At 52.0% G+C, this 19,320-nt stretch overlaps 5 protein-coding genes across 5 annotated transcripts; 4 read left to right on the top strand and 1 right to left on the bottom strand.

Annotated features, from left to right (window-relative positions):
• Positions 1 to 49: 49 nt before the first annotated feature.
• BP01DRAFT_340375 (uncharacterized protein) lies at positions 50 to 817 on the bottom strand (the record flags this gene model as incomplete). The annotated part of the gene is made up of 2 exons (XM_025573401.1): positions 50 to 467; positions 534 to 817. The coding sequence occupies 2 exons, from the start codon at positions 815 to 817 to the stop codon at positions 50 to 52; spliced, it is 702 nt and encodes a 233-aa protein (XP_025431588.1).
• Positions 818 to 3,974: 3,157 nt separating this feature from the next.
• BP01DRAFT_44819 (adaptor protein STE50) lies at positions 3,975 to 5,890 on the top strand. Its single transcript, XM_025579865.1, has 3 exons — positions 3,975 to 4,447; positions 4,513 to 4,674; positions 4,729 to 5,890. Exons 1-3 carry the CDS (start codon positions 4,180 to 4,182, stop codon positions 5,766 to 5,768), a joined length of 1,470 nt encoding a protein of 489 aa, XP_025431587.1. The 5' UTR covers positions 3,975 to 4,179; the 3' UTR covers positions 5,769 to 5,890.
• Positions 5,891 to 6,620: 730 nt separating this feature from the next.
• BP01DRAFT_318946 (putative heat shock trehalose synthase) lies at positions 6,621 to 9,195 on the top strand. The gene is made up of 6 exons (XM_025572657.1): positions 6,621 to 6,715; positions 6,804 to 7,225; positions 7,300 to 7,575; positions 7,640 to 8,107; positions 8,162 to 8,271; positions 8,352 to 9,195. Exons 1-6 carry the CDS (start codon positions 6,641 to 6,643, stop codon positions 9,086 to 9,088), a joined length of 2,088 nt encoding a protein of 695 aa, XP_025431586.1. The 5' UTR covers positions 6,621 to 6,640; the 3' UTR covers positions 9,089 to 9,195.
• A 3,289-nt stretch (positions 9,196 to 12,484) lies between these two features.
• BP01DRAFT_382622 (uncharacterized protein) lies at positions 12,485 to 13,372 on the top strand (the record flags this gene model as incomplete). Its single annotated transcript, XM_025577382.1, has 2 exons — positions 12,485 to 12,535; positions 13,154 to 13,372. 2 exons carry the CDS (start codon positions 12,485 to 12,487, stop codon positions 13,370 to 13,372), a joined length of 270 nt encoding a protein of 89 aa, XP_025431585.1.
• Positions 13,373 to 17,505: 4,133 nt separating this feature from the next.
• BP01DRAFT_356647 (rhamnogalacturonan acetylesterase) lies at positions 17,506 to 18,898 on the top strand. Its single transcript, XM_025575003.1, has one exon. The coding sequence runs from the start codon at positions 17,913 to 17,915 to the stop codon at positions 18,708 to 18,710; it is 798 nt and encodes a 265-aa protein (XP_025431584.1). The 5' UTR covers positions 17,506 to 17,912; the 3' UTR covers positions 18,711 to 18,898.
• Positions 18,899 to 19,320: the final 422 nt, after the last annotated feature.

Below are 19,320 nucleotides of genomic sequence, written 5' to 3'. Positions count from 1 at the left end.
CTCAAGAGTCTACGATCATTAAACAGATAGAAGAAGCCAGGCCAGCGGATCATTTCGCCTGCTTGGCCTTGACCTTCTTATCGGCTTTCTTGACGGGACTCCCACTGGCCCCGCTCGTCCCATTAGTCTCCCCATTTTTGACCCCTTTGATGCGATCTTTGGCCCCTGGTGTTTTGGTAGTGGTCGTAGCATGATCATTCCCTGACGCCTCCCCACCACCACCACCACCACCCCCAGATCCCGAATGGTCGGCCTGATCATCCCCTTCCAGAACCACCACCTCGCGCAGCACCTCTTTTATAGCCCGTACGCCTTGCTCAACCACCGAGGACGGAATCCTCACATCCACATTCTCAAAATATCCCGTAGCATTGTTGGTGGCATCATCATCATTCCCCTCATCGTTTCTCGACCGACCGTTTCCAGTTTGGTGGTGGTGGTGGTTGTTATTCTCGTCCTCCTCTTCCCTTTTTATCCTCCCGTTTTTGGATGGGTTCTGGTCGTGTGGGTGTGGGTGGGTGCTGGAAAGAGACGGATGTCGTCTCCCCTCGGCGGACGCGACGACGGCTTCGATCACCTCGTCGAAGCGCTCGCATCGTCCGCCTCGGAGGAGCTCCTGCGCGAGTTTTCGGACTCGTTCCGTCCAGCCGGTGCGTTGCAGGGAGGAGAGGAGAGTGTTGTGTAGGTCGTCGAGGGCGTTGGGGGTCGTGAGGAGGTGGGTTAGAAGGTCGGTTTCTAGGTCTGAGGGGTGGTCGGAGGAGGAGGAGGAGGTGGTGGTGGTGGTTGAGGGGCGGGATGGGGTTGATGTGCTTGTCATTTTGACAATGGTAAGTGGTGATGATGCTGGCTGTAGTTTGCGCTGTGGAGTGGTGGATTGGAGAAATTGAGGATTGAATGCGATGGATGTGTGTTGTAGTTCGTAAGTACTCTTCTGGTTGGAGATGGAGGTGCGGAGGAAGAGACTCGCGTGTGGAGTGGAGGTTTAGCTTTGGGTGTGCGGTGGCGATGGTGAAGTGTGTGCTGCTGCTTCCTTAAAGTGCGTTTTCGTGAGTCGATTTGATCCGCGGTAGGTGGTTTGGGTTGTAGGTATGTTGTCTTGTGGTTGTAGGGAGAGTGGGTAATGTTGGTTTCTGCACTCGTCGACGCGACTGGAACGTAGCAGTGGTCGCAGGTGGTACTGTGACTTTAGCAGGATGGGCGAGGGGAAATTGCGGGCGGCGGCGGAGGTGAGGGCGGTTCCGAATCTCGATCCGATACGCCCGGTAGATCTGCTCGGCTACCCGCGCGCCAGCTGTGACATTGTTGATAGGATGGTGGGATTTTACGTATGTTGGTTGCAATTGGGGAGGTTCTATTCTAATTCTATGTAGAAGCTGACTGGTTGGGGACTATTGTCCAAGCAAGTGGCATTCCGTGTCAGGTGAGAGAAATACTATGTGTCTGTCCTATTCTTTGACCCCGTAGTGGCTTATTTGCTAGTAGTGTTATACATCCCCTCCTTGCTTGCACACTCCACCGGAATAGTACGCCGTACACGCCGTACTTCGGCGGCATCAGACCATGCAACGCCCAAGGCTTGATTTCAGGGAGACCGTGATAATAATAGCATCATCACTGCACACTGCTCACCCCGGCGGCGGCGCTCCGGGGCAAGTCGGCACACAAGACCACGATGCAATCATTGCGCCGGACAGCCCTTGCGTACATCCACGTACGTGGGCTCTGCAGGGCTGCACTACGTTTTTCTTCTTGGGTTGGCGCTGGCTGTACGGAGTACGGCGTGATAAACCCATGAATCCATGCTCACGCCGCCAGGTTGGGGCCCTAACCGCGATGGCTGCGCGCACCACCACATGTTCGTGTAATGCTTTGCTTCCTGGCTCGTTGAGGTGCTTGTGTGACCTGCGCGATCGGAGATTACTCTCGGTTTGGTTCCTGCTAGGTGTTGCTTGGGGAAGTTATTGTGCCCGAGCGTACCGACTGAGTACTGTTAGATGTCTCCTGAAGACATCATCGCGGGGAGATACTAGTATAGTCCGGTCGGATTAAGACTGTTCCGCTTTGGCACAAGGTGATGATCTCGGAAGTGGAAGGATCTTCCTCGGAAGTCATGGTGTTGTTAGTGTTCGTTAGTGAGTGAGTATAGTGATTACTACGTAGATACTATACGGGATGTACTCGTAGATCGAGGTGGAGCATGCTTGTGCTCCTTCACACCCCCTGTCGATGCCAAGTATAGATGTCTTAGTGACCGTTGTTGACCCATCGCGGCTGGCAGCTTAGATAGTAGATCCGACGTCCGTGATCCAAGGGAAAACACCACCGTTGCATGATAGGATGAGACAATGTTTCTGCCTGGCTTCTCTCTGTGCTTTGGGTTTGATTTGTCCATGATGCCAGTAAAGTGAGCCATTACAGTAGTAGTAGCCATGGCCGGGTGACGAACTGGATGATTCCGAATAGCCGGCCTTGGTGGGTGATATTTGTCTTGTGCGCATGACTCTTGTCTTAGACATTGATGATCATTGATTCAAAAGCAATCCGAATGAAAGATGGCACCTTCTAGAAGGAAGTTTAATTCAATTACCTCCTCCTCGGCCCCATCGAACTCCCAACTCAACTCCGAGGTCCTGAAGACTCAGCGACTTAGGCTCAGACCCGGAAAAGGGGGCGACTATCTTAGTATATTGTGGATTGTCTGGCTCCAGTGCGTTAATAATGCTAGTGTTGATATAGGGCTGGCAAGAGCGCCCCCCGACTGATTAGATGACACGATTGGCCACTAGGCATTGGGCAAGGGAATGCCGCGCACACCCATCAGGGTCAGGGTCGTGGTCGTGGTCGATACGCACACAGAAAATGACTTGGCGACCGATAGTCTACTTAACAGACGCGCATTAATAACTTAAAAAGAGTTCTCCTGCGGGTGGGTAAAGGAGGAATGACGGCGGAGGGTTCGGAAAGGATGGAGCAGTCCCCCAAAGCGTCCAGTCTCCGGCACTATTGGATTTTTGACAGGGCACGGGAAATCGTGGAGCTTTGGGCTTGTCCGTTTCTCGGTTGGTCCGAACTTGCATCGAAAATAGTTCCCTCGCTAGTCTCCCCCGTAATCCAGGGGAGAAAGTCATTTGGGGCGCTTGGCGTCGATACTCATTCGATGTTCTCTGCTGTGGTGATGCTGGATCATTCCCCGAGTCGTGGATCCGGGGAAGGGGAAGCTGGAGGAATGACTGGTCTTGGTGGGAGACGGTGATAGGAATTTGGGATGTTGGATGGAGGAGACGGTGGCGTTACCTCTGCGGGAATTTCCTTATTGCAATGTTGAGTGCAATTGATCAGAAAGAGGATGATAGAGTGATAGAGTGATAGAGAAAGAGAGAGAGAAAGAGAGAGTGTGTGTACATGTATGTAATTTACCTATACTCCATACAGATGGTCCAGACCGCGGAAGATCACGTGCGACGATCCAACATTAGAAGCGCCTCCGCGCCCAACCAGCTTCTTGCTGTGCTGCTGCTGCGCTGCTGCTGTGCTGCTGCTCCTCTCACTTACAACCGACCTTGCTTTTTTCCTTCTTCTTCCTCTTCCTCTTCCTCTTCTTTGAGTCTCTCTCTCTTAAAGACAGTAGAGATACTGTCAACTCTCCACCATTCTTTCTCCTCCTCTCCTCCAACCTCGTTACTTCTTACTGTGGTCGAATCATCCATCCGATCTCCTCATCTTCCCCCCCCAGCTTCCCCGCTCTCGCTGCATGCCTTTGATTATTAGCCTTGTTGGCCTCAGGAACATCACTCCACGCTCCTCAATCACGGCCATCATCCACTATTCGCCTCATTTTTATTCGCCTTGACTCTCTGTCCTCAGCTGTCGTCCTCCCAGTTAATCCTGTCTATCCCCCGCATCTCGTCCCAGCCATCTCAACCAACCCCCGCCGTATCTGACACGAGCCGCTTGCCGACCCGAACCTCGAATCCTGAAACCACCATCGGCGCTATTGAGAGTCCTCCATTGTTCCCCTACAAACCATCCAAGATCCTCAATATCCCCGCATCGGGCACCCTCATTTCAGGTTGACCGTGCTGCACCTGGCGCTATCTGAGTTCCTGTCAGCCGGTCCGACGTCCGTCCCACCCCTTCTTCGTGCTGGGCGTCGTTGCCGGTCTCATCCTTCCGTTTACCATGTCTCTCCACACTTCCTATCACGCCGACTCCGATGCAGATGACGAGTACGAGCGCAGTGTCATCACATCCCCTCACCTAGCCGACGATTCGGAAGCATCCCCCTCCGAGTCCGATTTCCCTTCCGCCGAACATACCCCAACCACCCTGGCCAATGTCGACGACAACCCTCGCTCTCCCAAAACAATTATCACAGAATGGACGGCCGAAGAGTGCGCACATTTTGTCGCGGCTCTGGGCCTTCGTCAGTACTGCGCGGCTTTCCTGGGTGAGTGCTCCGATAAGACCGGCGCGTTTGGCGTTCACCATTGCTGACCTTGGATGGGTTCACAGAGAATGAGATCGTCGGCGAAGCGCTTGTCGCGCTGAAACATGATGAGCTGAAGGAAATGGGTATTGCCAGTGTGGGACATCGATTGACCATCCTCAAAAGCGTGTACGAAACCAAGGTCAAGCAAGATATCCCGCTGGACGCAGATCACTACATTCCTCTTTGTACGTGTTTGAGACCTTTGGTTGGGAACATCCACTAACTCACGTGTACAATAGCTGCCGACCAAAGTATGAACGAAGGTGCAACGCAAGATGATGTCGCTCGTTTGATCCAGTCCATCCGATTGCGAGACGAACGGATATTCACGGTGGAGGCAGAGCTGCGGCGTATGGCAGAAGACTACCGCCGACTTCGAGAGGAACTCCTACCTGTTTTCAAGATGGCCAAAGATCGATCGCAACCGCTCCCGCCCCCTTCGGCGCTACCTGGGCCTGCGCCCGAAGCATACCACGAGCCCCCGAATCTGACTTCTCCTTCTGGCATCACGATCCTGGACCGCTCAGGATCGATCCTTTCGAGGACATTCTCCAAGCGGGGACATACTGGAGGGAGTACTCCCAAGACCAGCTCCCCTACTTATATTCCGCCGGCCATTCACGAAGGGCGCATGTATGGTGATGCTGGTGGGCTGGATCCGTCCACGGCAAACTCATCTCACATGGCCATGATGAACGGCAAAGCACAGCTGTCGCCAGGCATTCCATCGCCGACGTCGCCAGGGAACCTTCACACGCAGACGCTGGCTTCACGAGCCTACTCGCAACCGAGCTCCACCAGCGTTAATAACGCCTCGCACAACCACCACGACGACACTGCCCCCTCGCAATCCCGCTCCGACAGGTTGAATCCTACCCCAACGCAAGCCACCCGCCCTGATATCCCGACACGGTCGGATTCCCGAGCAACTGGGGATCCTCCGAGCGTCGAGATCTTCAAGTCTTTCCGAGTTTCAATGGACGATCCCTGCCATAAGGTTCTCCCCGCCGCCTTGAAGAAGTACAATATCAATGCGGACTGGAAGCAGTATGCGCTATATATTGTATATGGTGACCAGGAACGGTGCCTTGGGCTGGAGGAGCGGCCGCTGATCCTGTTCAAGCACCTTGAGAAGGAAGGACGGAAGCCGATGTTTATGCTACGAAAACAAGCCCATCCCGACAGCAATATGTATGCCACGGGTGGGGGGTCTGCCCCGAATAGCGCCGGCTTTGACGCTCGACAAGCCCAGATCAATTTACCCGGTGGAGTTCTGTGAGCATAGCATTTCTCGATGAAAGGTCTTGTGATTCACTTTCTTGCTTGCGATACCCCAGGCGCCTCTGGTGACCACCTTTACACCATTTTCTCCATACTGACCTATTTACTTTTTTCTACCTTGACGAGCCTTCATCTATCTCTGTGGCGTGCATACGTATCTCATAACATGGCGTTGGTTGGCTTCAGAGGTACCGCGGAACTGGAAAAGCAAAGCACATTGACAGCGTGGTGATTTCAGGGTTCATTTTCTATTTGATTCATGTCCATATACTTTACTTATACTCCCCTTAATCTGTCCTCTGATATGAAATGTCTCCATGCTGCATCTCAGGTCTCCTGATCCTAACTCTGAATCAATTATTATCGTGAGAAACCTTTGACAGAGCTGCGTGCCTAGCGTTGCAGTTCTCATGATTCATTTAGAAGTCATTGTGCTTTACGACGTTATGAATTAGCTCCAGGATCTCGAGGACTCGCCGGATCGGGGAAACGGAGCAAGCATTCGGATTTTGAGGCTGAGAAGTATACTCGTTACCATCATATCTGCCACAGAGTGTTCTGCAAACCAATCACGATGAGATGATCGTAATATTCTACATGAAGCTTTGCTCGCTCAGGGCTCTATTTCGTGCAATGAGACTGCTGGTGGGCTGATCGCTGACGTCGAGTGCAACAAGAACTCAAAGTCGAGCCAAACTTTGCATTGGGGTTCTTTGTTGGTGGTTCGTATCTGGTCAGGAATGGGATGAAGCTGCGGGTATCAACGGCTAATCGTGGCCAAGCAGAGCCTACAATATACTATACACTCCTCGCACTGAACATCCTCCACCCGATCCAGATTGTTGAGACTCTGCCGTCCCTACAGTAAAGATGCTGAAACATGGATATTCCCATCTCCCACCTACCCAGGATAGAGAGCGATCCTGGAGCGGACAAGCAGCACAGGTATCTACATCACTGAACACTTTACAACCATAGCCTTTGTGGAATACATTAGGGTTACTCACACCTCATCTATCATCATGTAAAACAGCTAACCTACGCCGGATTCTCCGACTTGGTAACCAACGAGCAGGGGACGCTAGCCATCGTCATCGCCATTCGCGACGCGACTCACCTCGTCGACTTCTTCACCTACCAGTTCTCCCCACTCGAGGCCTCCTCCCCTACCACGCCGTCGCGTGAGTCGACTCGGGGCCTTCTGGCCCATCTCCACGGGTACAGCCAGAAGCATCAGGAGAAGCTCGTCGCTGTCGGGCTCTCCGAGGACCTAGAGCGGAGATGTCCAGGGTTGTGTTCCCTCCTCTGGCGAGACCTGGATGCGCTACCGCTCGTGCTGAAACATCAAGATCATGCACGTCGGCCGGAGGAGCCGGGCGATCTCTGCGTCTTCACAAGCTGGGAGGAGAAGACTCCGGATGAACAGGCGGACTCGATGGCGAGGAAGTGCTTGAGGTGTGTGACTTGCTTATTCTAGGATCATAGTGGGGGGCGGACTTCTGCGTTCACAGCTGACATCGTGATTCTAGATCATTTGGCGTGGGGCATTTGATCCACAATCAGATTCACGCTAATGGGATGGTGGACGTGGATAAGAGCTTCTGTGTCCGCTTCGCTGCGGCAGATGACTATCGGCGGACGGTTAGCGAGGAGCTATGGGGTTTAACACGAGCCCTCGCGCAGGATCTTGTGGCGAGGAAGGTGAAGATGGCGTTTTTCAGTATGACATGTCAAGGGAAACCAGATGTACATACTAGACACGCCTTGGTGCGGCTGTGTCATATCCTAGGGGTGGATGTTAAGTGGTGAGTCTCCGGCTCCTCTTTGGAACCAACCTCTCTCGCAGGAATTATAGTAATCTTCCTGCAGGTACGTCCCCAAGCCGCGCCCGAATATCCAGCAATTGATTCGCAAAATGGAGGATATCATGGAAGGGCTCGCGGATCCCGCCGTGGATTTTGAGACAGAGGACCAGCTCCAAATCCTCGAGTTCGCCTACGAGAATGCGCGACGGCACTGGCTGGGCGACCATGGGCCCCTGCGCGGCCGCCACCAGGGAGGAGCCGACGTTGTTGTCATAGACAGTGCGCCGTTGCTGACGCTGGCGCTGTTGGCGAAGCAGCATGATCCGGAGCGACCGGTGGTTTTCGAGAATCGATTGCATGCTCCCTCTGATGTGCTGTCGCAGCATCCTGCACTTGCGCAGGTGAGGGCGTGGCGCTTCGTGCAAGCCAGGTTGGAGCATGTCGATTCGTTGATTACGACCCTGCCGCGGGAGCTCGCGCCGGGGCTTATGGCAGAGGAGAAGGTTGGTTATATACTGCCTTCTGTTGATCAGTAGGTGATTGATTCCGCTGGTTTTGCAGGATGCGATGCTAACGCCAGCCATAGGCTCGATGGTTTGAATAAAGCGATGACGGACTCCGACATGTCGTTTTATGGTCAGGAGCTCAATTCCTCATGCAGGACATTGGGAACTCCAGGGATCCAGTATCCGAAAGGTATGAATTGATTCAGTCAGTGCAGCAGGGGGAGGAGTGAAGAAGAGTGTGAATTTGACAGTTCAAATCGGATGCTGCAGAGCAATATATCCTAAGCCTGTCCCAACTTCGTCCCGGAGACGGCACTCTCGCTCTCTTGGACGCTTACGCCACGTTTTGCAGGAGTTTTCTTCAACAACAAACCAACAACACCACCGACACCACCACCGATAATAACAACCATAGTACGCATACATTCCCCAAACTGCTGATCTGCCACCACGGCCCCTCGCGCAGCCCCGAGAACTCCCCGCAGTATGAAGCTCTTCTCTCCCATATCCACACTCACATGCCACCGTCTGTCGCCTCGCGCGTCTGCATCATCCAACTCAGCGCCCAGGACCAGATGTGGAACACCCTGCTCTCCAACGCCCACGTGGTTGTGCAACTTGCGCTCTGCCAGGGTATCCCCGAGGTGTTGGTCTGGGCGATGCGCAAACACCGGCCGCTGATCACCGTTGCTGAGGGAGGATTAGTGTGTGCTTTCGCTGGAACAGGGGGAATTGGAGGGACAGAAATGCTGCGGCTTGTCGATAGCCCCTCCGATGTCCATGCCGTCTCTCGCCATTTGGATCGTGTCTTCGCTGACCGGGAGGTGTCTCAGCGTATGACCCAGGCCCCGAGTAGAGAAGAGTGTTTGTCTGAAGCTGCGACGACGGTGGGGAATGCTGCCTGTTGGATGTTTCTTGCGTCGAGGATGTCTCGGGATAAGGCATTTCAGGCCCGTGGGAGGAATGTTGCGGAGTTGGTGCGGCTGGATGGTTTGGCGGCTGAGTAGGTGAGAGGAATAGTTGTTATTGGGTAGGCAGTATGTTTTGGGGGGAATTTTTTTGGAGCGTGGCTGAGAACTTGGTTTATACTGTACTAACTGAAGCGTAGTCGAGGACTTAGTCAATATATGGGTATTGAATTAAGTCGTCGATTGGCAGTCCAAAGGAACTACTGTATAAGCTTCGAGATTCTCGTATGCGGAGTGAGCAATATTCGTTAGTGATAACCGAGATTGCTTTCCTCGGGGGAAATGCTCGAAGCTTCTTGGACCTTGACGAATATAGCAATACAAGACTAAGCCTTTGTGACAGGAAGATTGACACTGTCTGCGTCGTTCTGTTCTTGATGGGCTTGTCTGCTATGCCCTCCGCATGTGGTTTTCGTGTTTGGGTGGATCATGGATGATGGTAACAAGTCTTATTCACCATGGCTCTATCCTACTCTATCATATTCATTCGGGGGACTATTTTCATGCAAGAGGAATGTATCTGTAATGGCTAGTAGCCATGGTGGAGTGACAGTTTGTTCGTTCTTGATATTCACCAAACCATGGAATTGGGGCTATGTGTCAACTCCTGATAGTAAGTATGGAGTGAAGAATGAATGTACTCATTCAATGAACAACCTCTATTGTTCATTCACAACTACCCGCATCCTGGCTTTACCCCCACCTCCAGCTCCTCTCCTTCCTTTCCTCCTTTCTCTTCTCCATCTCTCTTACAACCACCTTAGTCTTCTCTTCCACACCCTGTTGCCTCTACATATTACTACCATCAACAACAATATCATCACCATCATCATCATCGTCATTACCACCAACATGGCCAGTATAATCCCTATACGATCTCCCTTTCCCTCTATTGCGATGTCTCTCCTATATCGTCAAAAGCATCAGCATAAAACTCCCATCCCCAACCTCACAGAGAGAGGATCTACTGCAGAGAAGCCACGTGCTCTTCATCATCTTTCGACGCCGTCTGGCCGATGTCCCCATCGTGCCAAAAGTCTTCTTCTGTATGCACTGCCTTCGGACAAGTATTACGAAGTTCGACGCCACCAATGCCGAGAACTTCGCATCCGGTTGTGTGTTTGATGCCGTTGCGTCGGTGGCGTGTAAATAATATTCCAGTCGGAACTAGGTTTACTATCAGGTACGTTTCGATAGCTTCTCGGTGTTTTATTAGGCTAATAAGAACTAGACGTCCGTGGGGATACTTGGCAATACTACAGAATTCTCACAGATTCTGGATTGGTACCTGGAGTTCTTTGTTAATCATGCTGCTCCTAATCAAGATCTAGATTAGGACCTGACGCTCCGGATCCAGATCGGTTACTTGGCCCTGGCTCTGGCCACCAGTTTTAAGGCGGCCGAGCTTGCTCACCGTCATGAGCATGGACTAATTAGTAATAGCAAGTCGAAGGTCACTATACATTCTCCCATCGATTCTCTATTGATTCGTGAGCTAATTTACTAGCCTAACCTGATTCCCTATCGCTCTTTCCTTGCGGCTCGGCGTGCTCTCGCGGAGGATCCGACCCTGTTATGCCTCTTGCCCGTCGATGACGGGTTTCTTCTATGGACGGGGGCCAAACAGGCATTCTTTGAGGGAGTTTGCCGCGAGGTGTGCTCTCTACAGATGATTAGTTCTTCTTACGCTGCGTGCCGTCGCGTGCGATCGCCAGGCTTCGGTTGCGGATCGGCACACCTTCTATCTGACTAAACGCTGCGGCCGACTCGAACTACCTGACAATTGACTGACGGCCCTTCGAAGACTTTATAGGGATGAGATTGAGATAGTCTCGGAAGTGTACTAGCGATGGCCCCCGCTTATCCTGTTTCTTGAGCTATGGACTTTACATCATGGGGTCGTTTCCAAACCCCACCATTGCGGTGGTCTCCGGTCTACTGCGTTTCGATTGGAACGCGACACTGAACAAGATGAAATCCGGCTCTTGTCATGTCCCGGGCATCAGAGATGAGACTTTGGCAAAATCCAAGAGCCGCCACACGATCCAAGGTATTACCCGCTGTGCTGATGAGAAGCAACTCTGATCGGTTGTTCTATCAATACGGAATCACATTCGATCATTCACTATACCGGACGAAATGAATGCAATTTGGCATTACGAAAACCATCTCTCGAGAGGCAATAATGCAAATATCTCGTCAGCACTCCCTGACACCCCTTTGAATAGCCTTGTCCTACCGCAGAACACCTTGCCAACTTTCACGGTACGCCGCGATTAAACCCTAATATAACTGATCCTTTTACGAACCCAAATCCCCTGCCAGTGTACACTCCCGACGAGTGAATGGTGGAATCCACGGCCACTTGATTATTGGCCTCCATACGGCGTACAACCCAGCAATGCCTGGGATTACACGGCGATTAAACTAAAATCCAGGCACCGGAGGTCACTAGAATTATTCGCGACTTTTCATTAATCAATCTCCCATCTCCCAACTTCTTACGGCCTCCTTGGTCCTCAAAGAGTCGGAACCATCTCATTCGCTTTATCAATCAGCGCTGCTTACATCCAAATCTGAGACATGGCTCATCAGCCTCGTTGAGTTCTGCCGGCAGTCTTGCAAGTCGACGCACGGGTTATCTCTGATTTCAATAGTTGTCTTTCCGCGGACTATGAAGCTTACATTGCTGTATTTGCTGACGTATTATCTCGTGCATATACAGAGACACAGTGACCATCATTCCATAAGCCGCTTGTCCTTTCCCTAGATATACACGCACAGCAGTCGCGATCTGGCGAAGAAATATCTAGAGGATGGGTTGTCAGATATGAGATGTTCATTTCACTGATTAAGAGTGAGACCCGGACTGCGACCATCAGACCATGGCACAATATTCGCCGGTGGTTGAATGCGACTGAATCCAATCCGCAGATAAATGGCCTACCCTCCCACCATGCTTTTTGCACTTAGAAGCGGAGCTTCTACAAGAGCCTCTCGGGTCAATGAATATGTGCTCACGGCTGCGTTGATCATCCAGCAGCCAGGGTGTCTACCCGCATTGACTTGATGCCTGGACTGCACGCCGTGATTCAGGCCTGGGCACTCAATAAGAAGAGATTCTCAACGATGGAGTGAAGGGCCCTTGGATATGGGTATGTGTTGTGGCGTTGTCTGCGTCTCTGCTCTCTTTCCAGCTGAATGCAGTCATCAAGGGGTGACCAGTCTCTCTTGTTCGCTAGCTTGAAGAGGAGCGGCCGTGACTCTTCGCTATCCTCGTTGTCTGTGGTTGAGGCATGTGGTTTGACTGGAAACAAATCTGGAAATTGAATACCCGACTACCCACGGGGACCTGCCGGTACCACAAATCGCGAACTCCGAAAGCTACATGCAGCTGTGCATGGCTTTGCAGCATCGCTCCCAGTGCGCCCCACAATGTTGAACGCGCAGACATTGCCTTTCCTCGTGAAGGTGGAGAGGGAACTGGTATGTACTGGTCTCTGTCTAGTCTTTTGCAGCCTCGCTCCCAGCTCGCGCGGCAATGACCCTCAGATCCGTTTCGGATGCACGTTGAACCACATTTAAACCGACGATCATCTCCAGAGACACAAGCGACTTTTCTAAGACCGTGGAACAGGGGGATATCAACAGGAGGTCGGACCTGATAATAGTCAGGATTTCCGATAGGCAAATCACTGGGGTTGACCACTCGACTCGCCATCCACTAAGTTAATCACAGGTACACAAACCCACGCCAATGCAACCTTTCATCGCGAATACTAGACTCCTCGGCTGGGACAAAATTCTTGAAGTCATCACCAACGGCAACCTTAAACAGAAATGCAAGCACAATAGGCAAAAAGTAGCTTGATAAATCAACATTGAGTCGTAAACACCAGGGTCAAAGACATACAGCAGGGTTCAATACGAGAAATCTCGTCACCTACTTGAGGGGACATTGCCATAGACCGCAGAGTACCTCAAATCCCCGTCCCGAATCACGCGCCGTACATCGTCACTCGATTCCAAGGGATCACCACTGAAACAGAGTCTGCCGCAACACTGGGCTTCCGAACCTTGTCACAACGCCATACTATCTTGCAGAGGACGTATTTGCAGAGCAAGATTATGCATGGCATAATTCGTGTGGTGAATCGCGGCTCCGCCGCCGCTCCCGCTGCCACCACTGCGCCCGCCGCCGCCGCCGCGAATCCCGCCGCTGCCGCGCCCCTCTCCCCGCGTACGGCCACATACGCGCGGGGGAACCGGGTGCTTCAATTAACAATGACAAACATCGTAGCGGCTGGACAGCTCATCCTGTGAATGCGTACTTGTACGATATCACGGGGGTCACGTGACCTCGGACCTCTCAACACCTCTCAGTCATCCGAGCGTCTCACCAATAACCACACCTTAATAGTAACATATCTGTTACAGTACTAAGAAGGTGGTCCACTTCGACTAACTGCCTTCGACCAATTGTCTCAATATTATCCTACAGCCAGATAACTTCTCCGCGGCTCCGCCATCGGCCAACCTGTGTACAGCAAGTGGCCGGCTTAGGCTATACTTCGGGATATTGAGGTTTTCTCCGACAGCCTTCTCAAATGATTCTTTTTCAACTGAATTGAGGCTTGGGAAGACGTCGAGGCTCGATCAACAAAGCAGTCTCAAGACAGCCCCAGACATCCAAATGCCGCAACCATGACCCTTACTGACGAACAACTGGCGGCCCTACTTTAGCAACCACCGAGAGTCCGATGCGATTATGCACAGTTTTCTACAGCTCAAGGGCATGCAAAGAAGATTAGGTGCCCATCCTATCATATTTCGAAAATGAAATCAAGGTAGCGCGGCCGGGTGAATGTTTGGGCAAGCCCCGCAAAACTCATGGGCCCTTCATGTTTGAACCTCTTCCGCCTCCCGCGGGCACATCCAGGGCTGTCTGGGATCAGCCGGCGCCCAATTGTCGGGCAAGCGATGACGAGCAAGGTGCCTCCCTCCTCGTCGCACTGCCTCCTGCGAATTTCTTCGCGAAAAAAAAAAAAGCCTATAGAGGCTCGAGAGACTGCATAGACGGCATGACACGGCTCAGAAAGCGGAGATCAAGGGGAAAAAAGGGTGAAACCATAATAGTAAGAAGGTCTCGGGCGAGGCGAACTACGCTCTGGTGTATCGGAGCCAGAACATTCAACGTATCTACTTCGTGGTAGTCGAGGTCGAATCTTCGAAAGTTTCGATGGCCGAAGCGAAAATCCTGGTTTGCATGTGTACGTCATCTCTCTCCAGCTGAGCTTTGCGCCTTGGAAATAGATATTTGCTCTACTGCGTCGAGCACAGCATCCTTTCTGCTTCGAAAGCAACGTTCGTGCCTCATTGGACATCGAAATGCCAGGTCTACTTTCTCGCGGCTTCGATCCGGAACTTAGTATGTCTGGACCACGTATCTTTTCAGAGCACAGTTGATTGACTTTGCAAACGTGTTCGACTGACAAACGGATCATTCGGACGGACATCTCTCGCGGACCGCAAACTAGTTCGCAGTTGGCTACTATACGGCAAGTCATAGCACAATGACTGAGGCAGTAGGTTCCCAGAGTTTCCTCAACTACAAAGTCCAGTGAAAATGAGCCAAGTCTTGTAAGCTAATACTATTTTTTTTTTTTACAACCCAAAGCAGAAACTCAAGCAATCTTCGTCGTGTCCGGCCCCCCAGGGCCGACACTCACGCACAAAGGAGTTCTTCGATGTTTCAAAATGCTTTTTCACATATTGATGCAGTTTGAACTTCAGCCTGCCAGAGACGGACTAAATGCATACCCGAGTCGGGATATTCTAACAGTTTGCATGAAAAAATGATCCGTATGCTCAAAAAAATACTCAATGAGGTCGTGGCTCAAACAATATGAGCTTGACAGACCAACACGTCTGACGAGGAATACATCCACGATCAGCAATGGGATGGCATTTCTCGAAACCTTCACAGTACCTGCCTGCTGTTTTTTCACACCCTTTCCTCTGGAAATTCTAATACCATGAGCGGAACAGCCTCCGAGCCCGCCGGATTCTGACTAAAGGCGGAAGAGACCCTGCGTCACCTGAAAGGGAAACCTTAGGTGATAATGAACTTGAGCCCTCCCAGCGGTCATCCTGCTTAGCAGACTCGCAATCCCGGACAAGCATTTATTGGGTCCTATCAGCACTGTGAGTAAGGAGCAGAGGCTCAGACCATCTTGAAGATCTGATGTCTATGATCAACAGTCTCGCAGATAAGCATGTCTTTATGCAGTCTCTTCATCGATGATCGATGCATGTACTTGAGGTTTTCGTGACGAACGATCCAGAGGTTTTCCCTCCCTGATGGTGCAGTGAGCCAGCTCCATGAGCCGATCAGTGTGCTGATTTTCCACAGAAAGAGATCTAGAAGAGTGCTAATCAGACTACACTGTGGTATAACATCCCCACTGCGTCAGATAAGGTTAGCGGAGCTATCTTCGCCGGGTGAGGGCTCTCTGCTATATAAGAAGGCTCTCCCCCCTCTGGCCAATGGCTTTTTCTTCCTCAAATCTCTCTCTCTCTCTTTCTGTGAGTTTGCTCGCGTGTTCTTCTCTCCTTTGGCCCCGCGTACCGCTGTCAGGGCGCCCCTGCGAGCTTTGGTGTTTGACTGACTTGACTTTCTTTGTTTGTAGCCATCGCGAACGCCAATTTTTCTCTGCAATTGCTTTTACCGCCCTTATAGGATTCCAGCCACTCTGGATCCTTCGCGGTACCTTTTACTAGCAGTACTCTGGCCCTTGCGCGGGTAACTGCTTCTTTCTCCAGTCCTAGGAGATTGTTTCAACTGCCGCGGGACTACTTTCCCGAGTTCCTCGCGGTTTTCCTCTGTGGCCTGTCTATCACAATCAGGTCTTCGAGATGGTGCGTCTGCGGGGACATGTTTTATCACAACCAAGCCATTCCAGGCCCGCCGCCGACGCAGTTTGCAAAGGCTTCCGCACGGGCTTAGGCACAATGATGTCTGTTGAGTCCCGGTTGGAAGGAAGCTCACAACGAATGGGAGGAGAGAACAATATCGCGCCAACTATTGAACTGGATTACTGCGGAGAAATCAAGCAACTTTCTCTTTCCACTTTTGGTCTAACTTAGCGCTACTTTTTACTTATTAAGTAGTCTAGTCGATAAATCGCGGGCTTTTGTTCCTAGGAATATAAGCCTTGCGAGTACCTGGACAATAGCCGTGTCAGGCTAACTCTCGGTGCGCCCGCAATTGTCAAGTCGTGGTGAGCACTGCATCTTATGATGGACGTATATCATCAGAGCAGCCCCCCCGCCCCCCCACGAACATGCAACAATCATGCAATACCTGGCTCTTCCAGACGATCCCCGTCTCAGTGTCACCCAGGGCAGATGTAGTAGGAAAGACAACTAAAGTCCCCAAAGCGGCAGCAGCTGATGATATACCAATTCTTGTACCCACAAGATCTTTGTTAGGCGAAAGGGTTGGCACAATAATCGCATATAGTACTGCTAGTAGCGATCCCATGAACACAGGAAGGAGTACTGCCCAGACGATACTCGAAGCAATCAGTTGAACGCCAATCCAGCCGAAGAGAAGGACACTGGGTGCGAGGGCGAATTCAAGACTCCGCAAGTGGTACCTCTACGCAAGATACTATATATGACACTCTCTTATAGGTGATGAATTCCGACGTCGTCATACATTAATGTATGAGAGAGAGGCATCTTGTATAGAGAAATAAGCTAACTTGTAGCTGGAACTTGGAATGCTTATTTCAACCACGAAAGACTCTGTAACTTAACTACGATGGTGACGATATTTCCAGAGGGAGTAAAAGACCTTTATCCACCTCCAGCAGCCTTATGCCAGCTTGTCTTCCGCCATATCTTCCACCCCGCAACCATCTCCCTCTCCAACCCGAAATACGCCGTCACGAACCCCTGCACACTACAAAGGGCCTGAAGACCGTAAACCCATTGCCCAGCATCACCACATCTCAATAATCGTCGCAAGAATCGCAGCATAAGGCCACGGCCATGGATGTATACGTCAGCACAAAGGCGTAGATCACTAGAAGAAGATAACTAGTTTCTTCATGGTAGATCGTGTGGCTATTATCTTATTAGACGTTGCTAGAGGAAAGCATTAGATGGGAGTCCAGACGGATGCCCTAAACAAAAACAACCTACCTTGGCGCCAATCGCTGCAACCAGGCTCAGTTTATTCAACCAGGCTTAGGCTGTAAGCATGATTCAGCTGATTGATTGCTTCAGCTTCACGCTGCATCTCCTCCAGCCCAGCCCCTCTATTCCTGCTCACCCCTCCGCTCGACCGGCAGCTGCGGGTGAAGCCCACATCCCCGCACCGCAATCTAATATCGGGCGATGTCTGGCCGAGAGGCACTGACACAAGCTCAACACTGCAAGCAAGGGGTGTGCAGCTCGCTTCGGAGACGATATATTCGCCCAAGGGCTTCGGACATTAGCCGCGGAGCCAACATGGCATTTTCAGGGATTGCCCCACGCGGGGTAATGACGATTGAATGTGGCATCAATTGCTTCTCTGCATCCCGGAAGTACCACAGACAGCCCCCTTGGCAGAGGCAAGGGACATGCAGAGACAGACACTCACCACCCGGGAAGAACCCTCTCTTCCAGGGTAATGATTGCTGGAATTGACCTTCCCATTATCCTGTTGGCGGGGACAGACAGACACGAGCGGTCATAAAAACCTTCGCTGGTGAGCCCGATTCAATTTCAATTCAATTCAGTTCAAGATTTCTTATCATCCATCCATCCACTCTCTATTCCAGCCCCCATTATTCGGTCCCCCAAACTCAACACCATGAAACCCACCACCGTCTGCAGCTTCCTCCTAGCCCTAGTCCTCGCCACGACAAGCACTATAGCCCAGCCCACCAAATCCACCGGCTCCAACCCCCCACTCTTCCTCCTCGCCGGCGACAGCACGACCGCCACGCAATCCAGCAACGGCGGCGGCTGGGGCGACGGCTTCCTCAACACCACGCTGCACCACGGCGCATCCGGCATAAACTACGGGGTCAATGGCCGCACTACCGTCTCCTACCGGGCAGGCGGGTACTGGGCGACCGTGCTCGCCAGCGTCGCCGCCAGCCTGGAGACGTCCACGACCCCCTACGTGACCATCCAATTCGGGCACAACGACCAAAAGGCCTCCGCCAACATCTCCATCGTCGAGTACACGACCAATCTGGAGCAGTTCGTGGCGGACGTGCGGACCGCAGGCGGCACGCCGATCCTCGTCACGCCTCTGTCGCGGCGGGGGTACGAGAACTCGACCGGCACGCCCAAGGTCGTGGAGGATTTGGCAGACCAACGGGCTGCGACGATCGCGGCGGCGGAGGCGACGGGGTCCACTTGGATTGATTTGAATGAGGCGAGTACGCAGTACCTGAATGCGATTGGGGAGGCGGATGCGTGGACGTACAACCTCAATCCAACGGATGAGACGCATTTGAATGTGGAGGGGAGCGTGGTGTTTGGGGGGCTGGTGGCACTGTTGATTGAAGGGGCTTTGTCGGAGCTGAAGGCAGAGGGGTACGTGCGGGTGAAGAAGGAGTTGGAGAAGGCCTTGGAGGAGGGGAAGTATTATTGGCCTTGACAATGTACCGTGGAAGCTTACTGCTTGCGGGATGAGGTGTTCAGGAGATCGAATCACGCGAAAAACTTTGTCCATGACATGGGAACCGCGCTACACAAAGTACCTGTAGTTGTCTAACCGGTGGGTTACTCTCTCCATGTAACCTGATATACACTGTTTGAGGCCTACTTGCTTCTCAAGTCATGTAAGAATCTGGTCTGATAGAGGTCTACCTTCGGATCCTTGATACCTCCGAGTAAAGCAGAGGGCGAGCATCTAGATTTGCTACCTACCTGTAGTGGTTCAGAACGGGGTCAGGCTCCAGTTTTGATATTCCCAGGCTCTGGCACCGGCTGCCTTGAAACAGTGTAGATCTGAAATTAGACGTATACACAGTATCAGTGGTTAGAAACTCGCAAGACATCTGAAAACCTGCACAGATTGTTACCCCGGGTCTATCGATCTCTCAATTAGATGAAAGTACGGCATTGTCGATGCTGGTTTGGGGGTGCAGTGGTGCTAATGATATACATTCCTCTATACACGGTGTCCGCCTGGGCTACGATTTTCCTCTCGCGCTTGCGCTTATTCGCCTTGGCCTTGTCACTTCTGTTCGGCCGTTCTTCGGTTT

The sequence above is a fragment of the Aspergillus saccharolyticus genome, assembly GCF_003184585.1.
Source record: "Aspergillus saccharolyticus JOP 1030-1 unplaced genomic scaffold BP01scaffold_14, whole genome shotgun sequence".
Classification (NCBI taxonomy): Eukaryota; Fungi; Ascomycota; class Eurotiomycetes; order Eurotiales; family Aspergillaceae; genus Aspergillus; species Aspergillus saccharolyticus.
The sequence above is the reverse complement of the archived record's forward strand: the minus strand, read 5'-3'. Positions and strand labels throughout refer to the sequence as shown.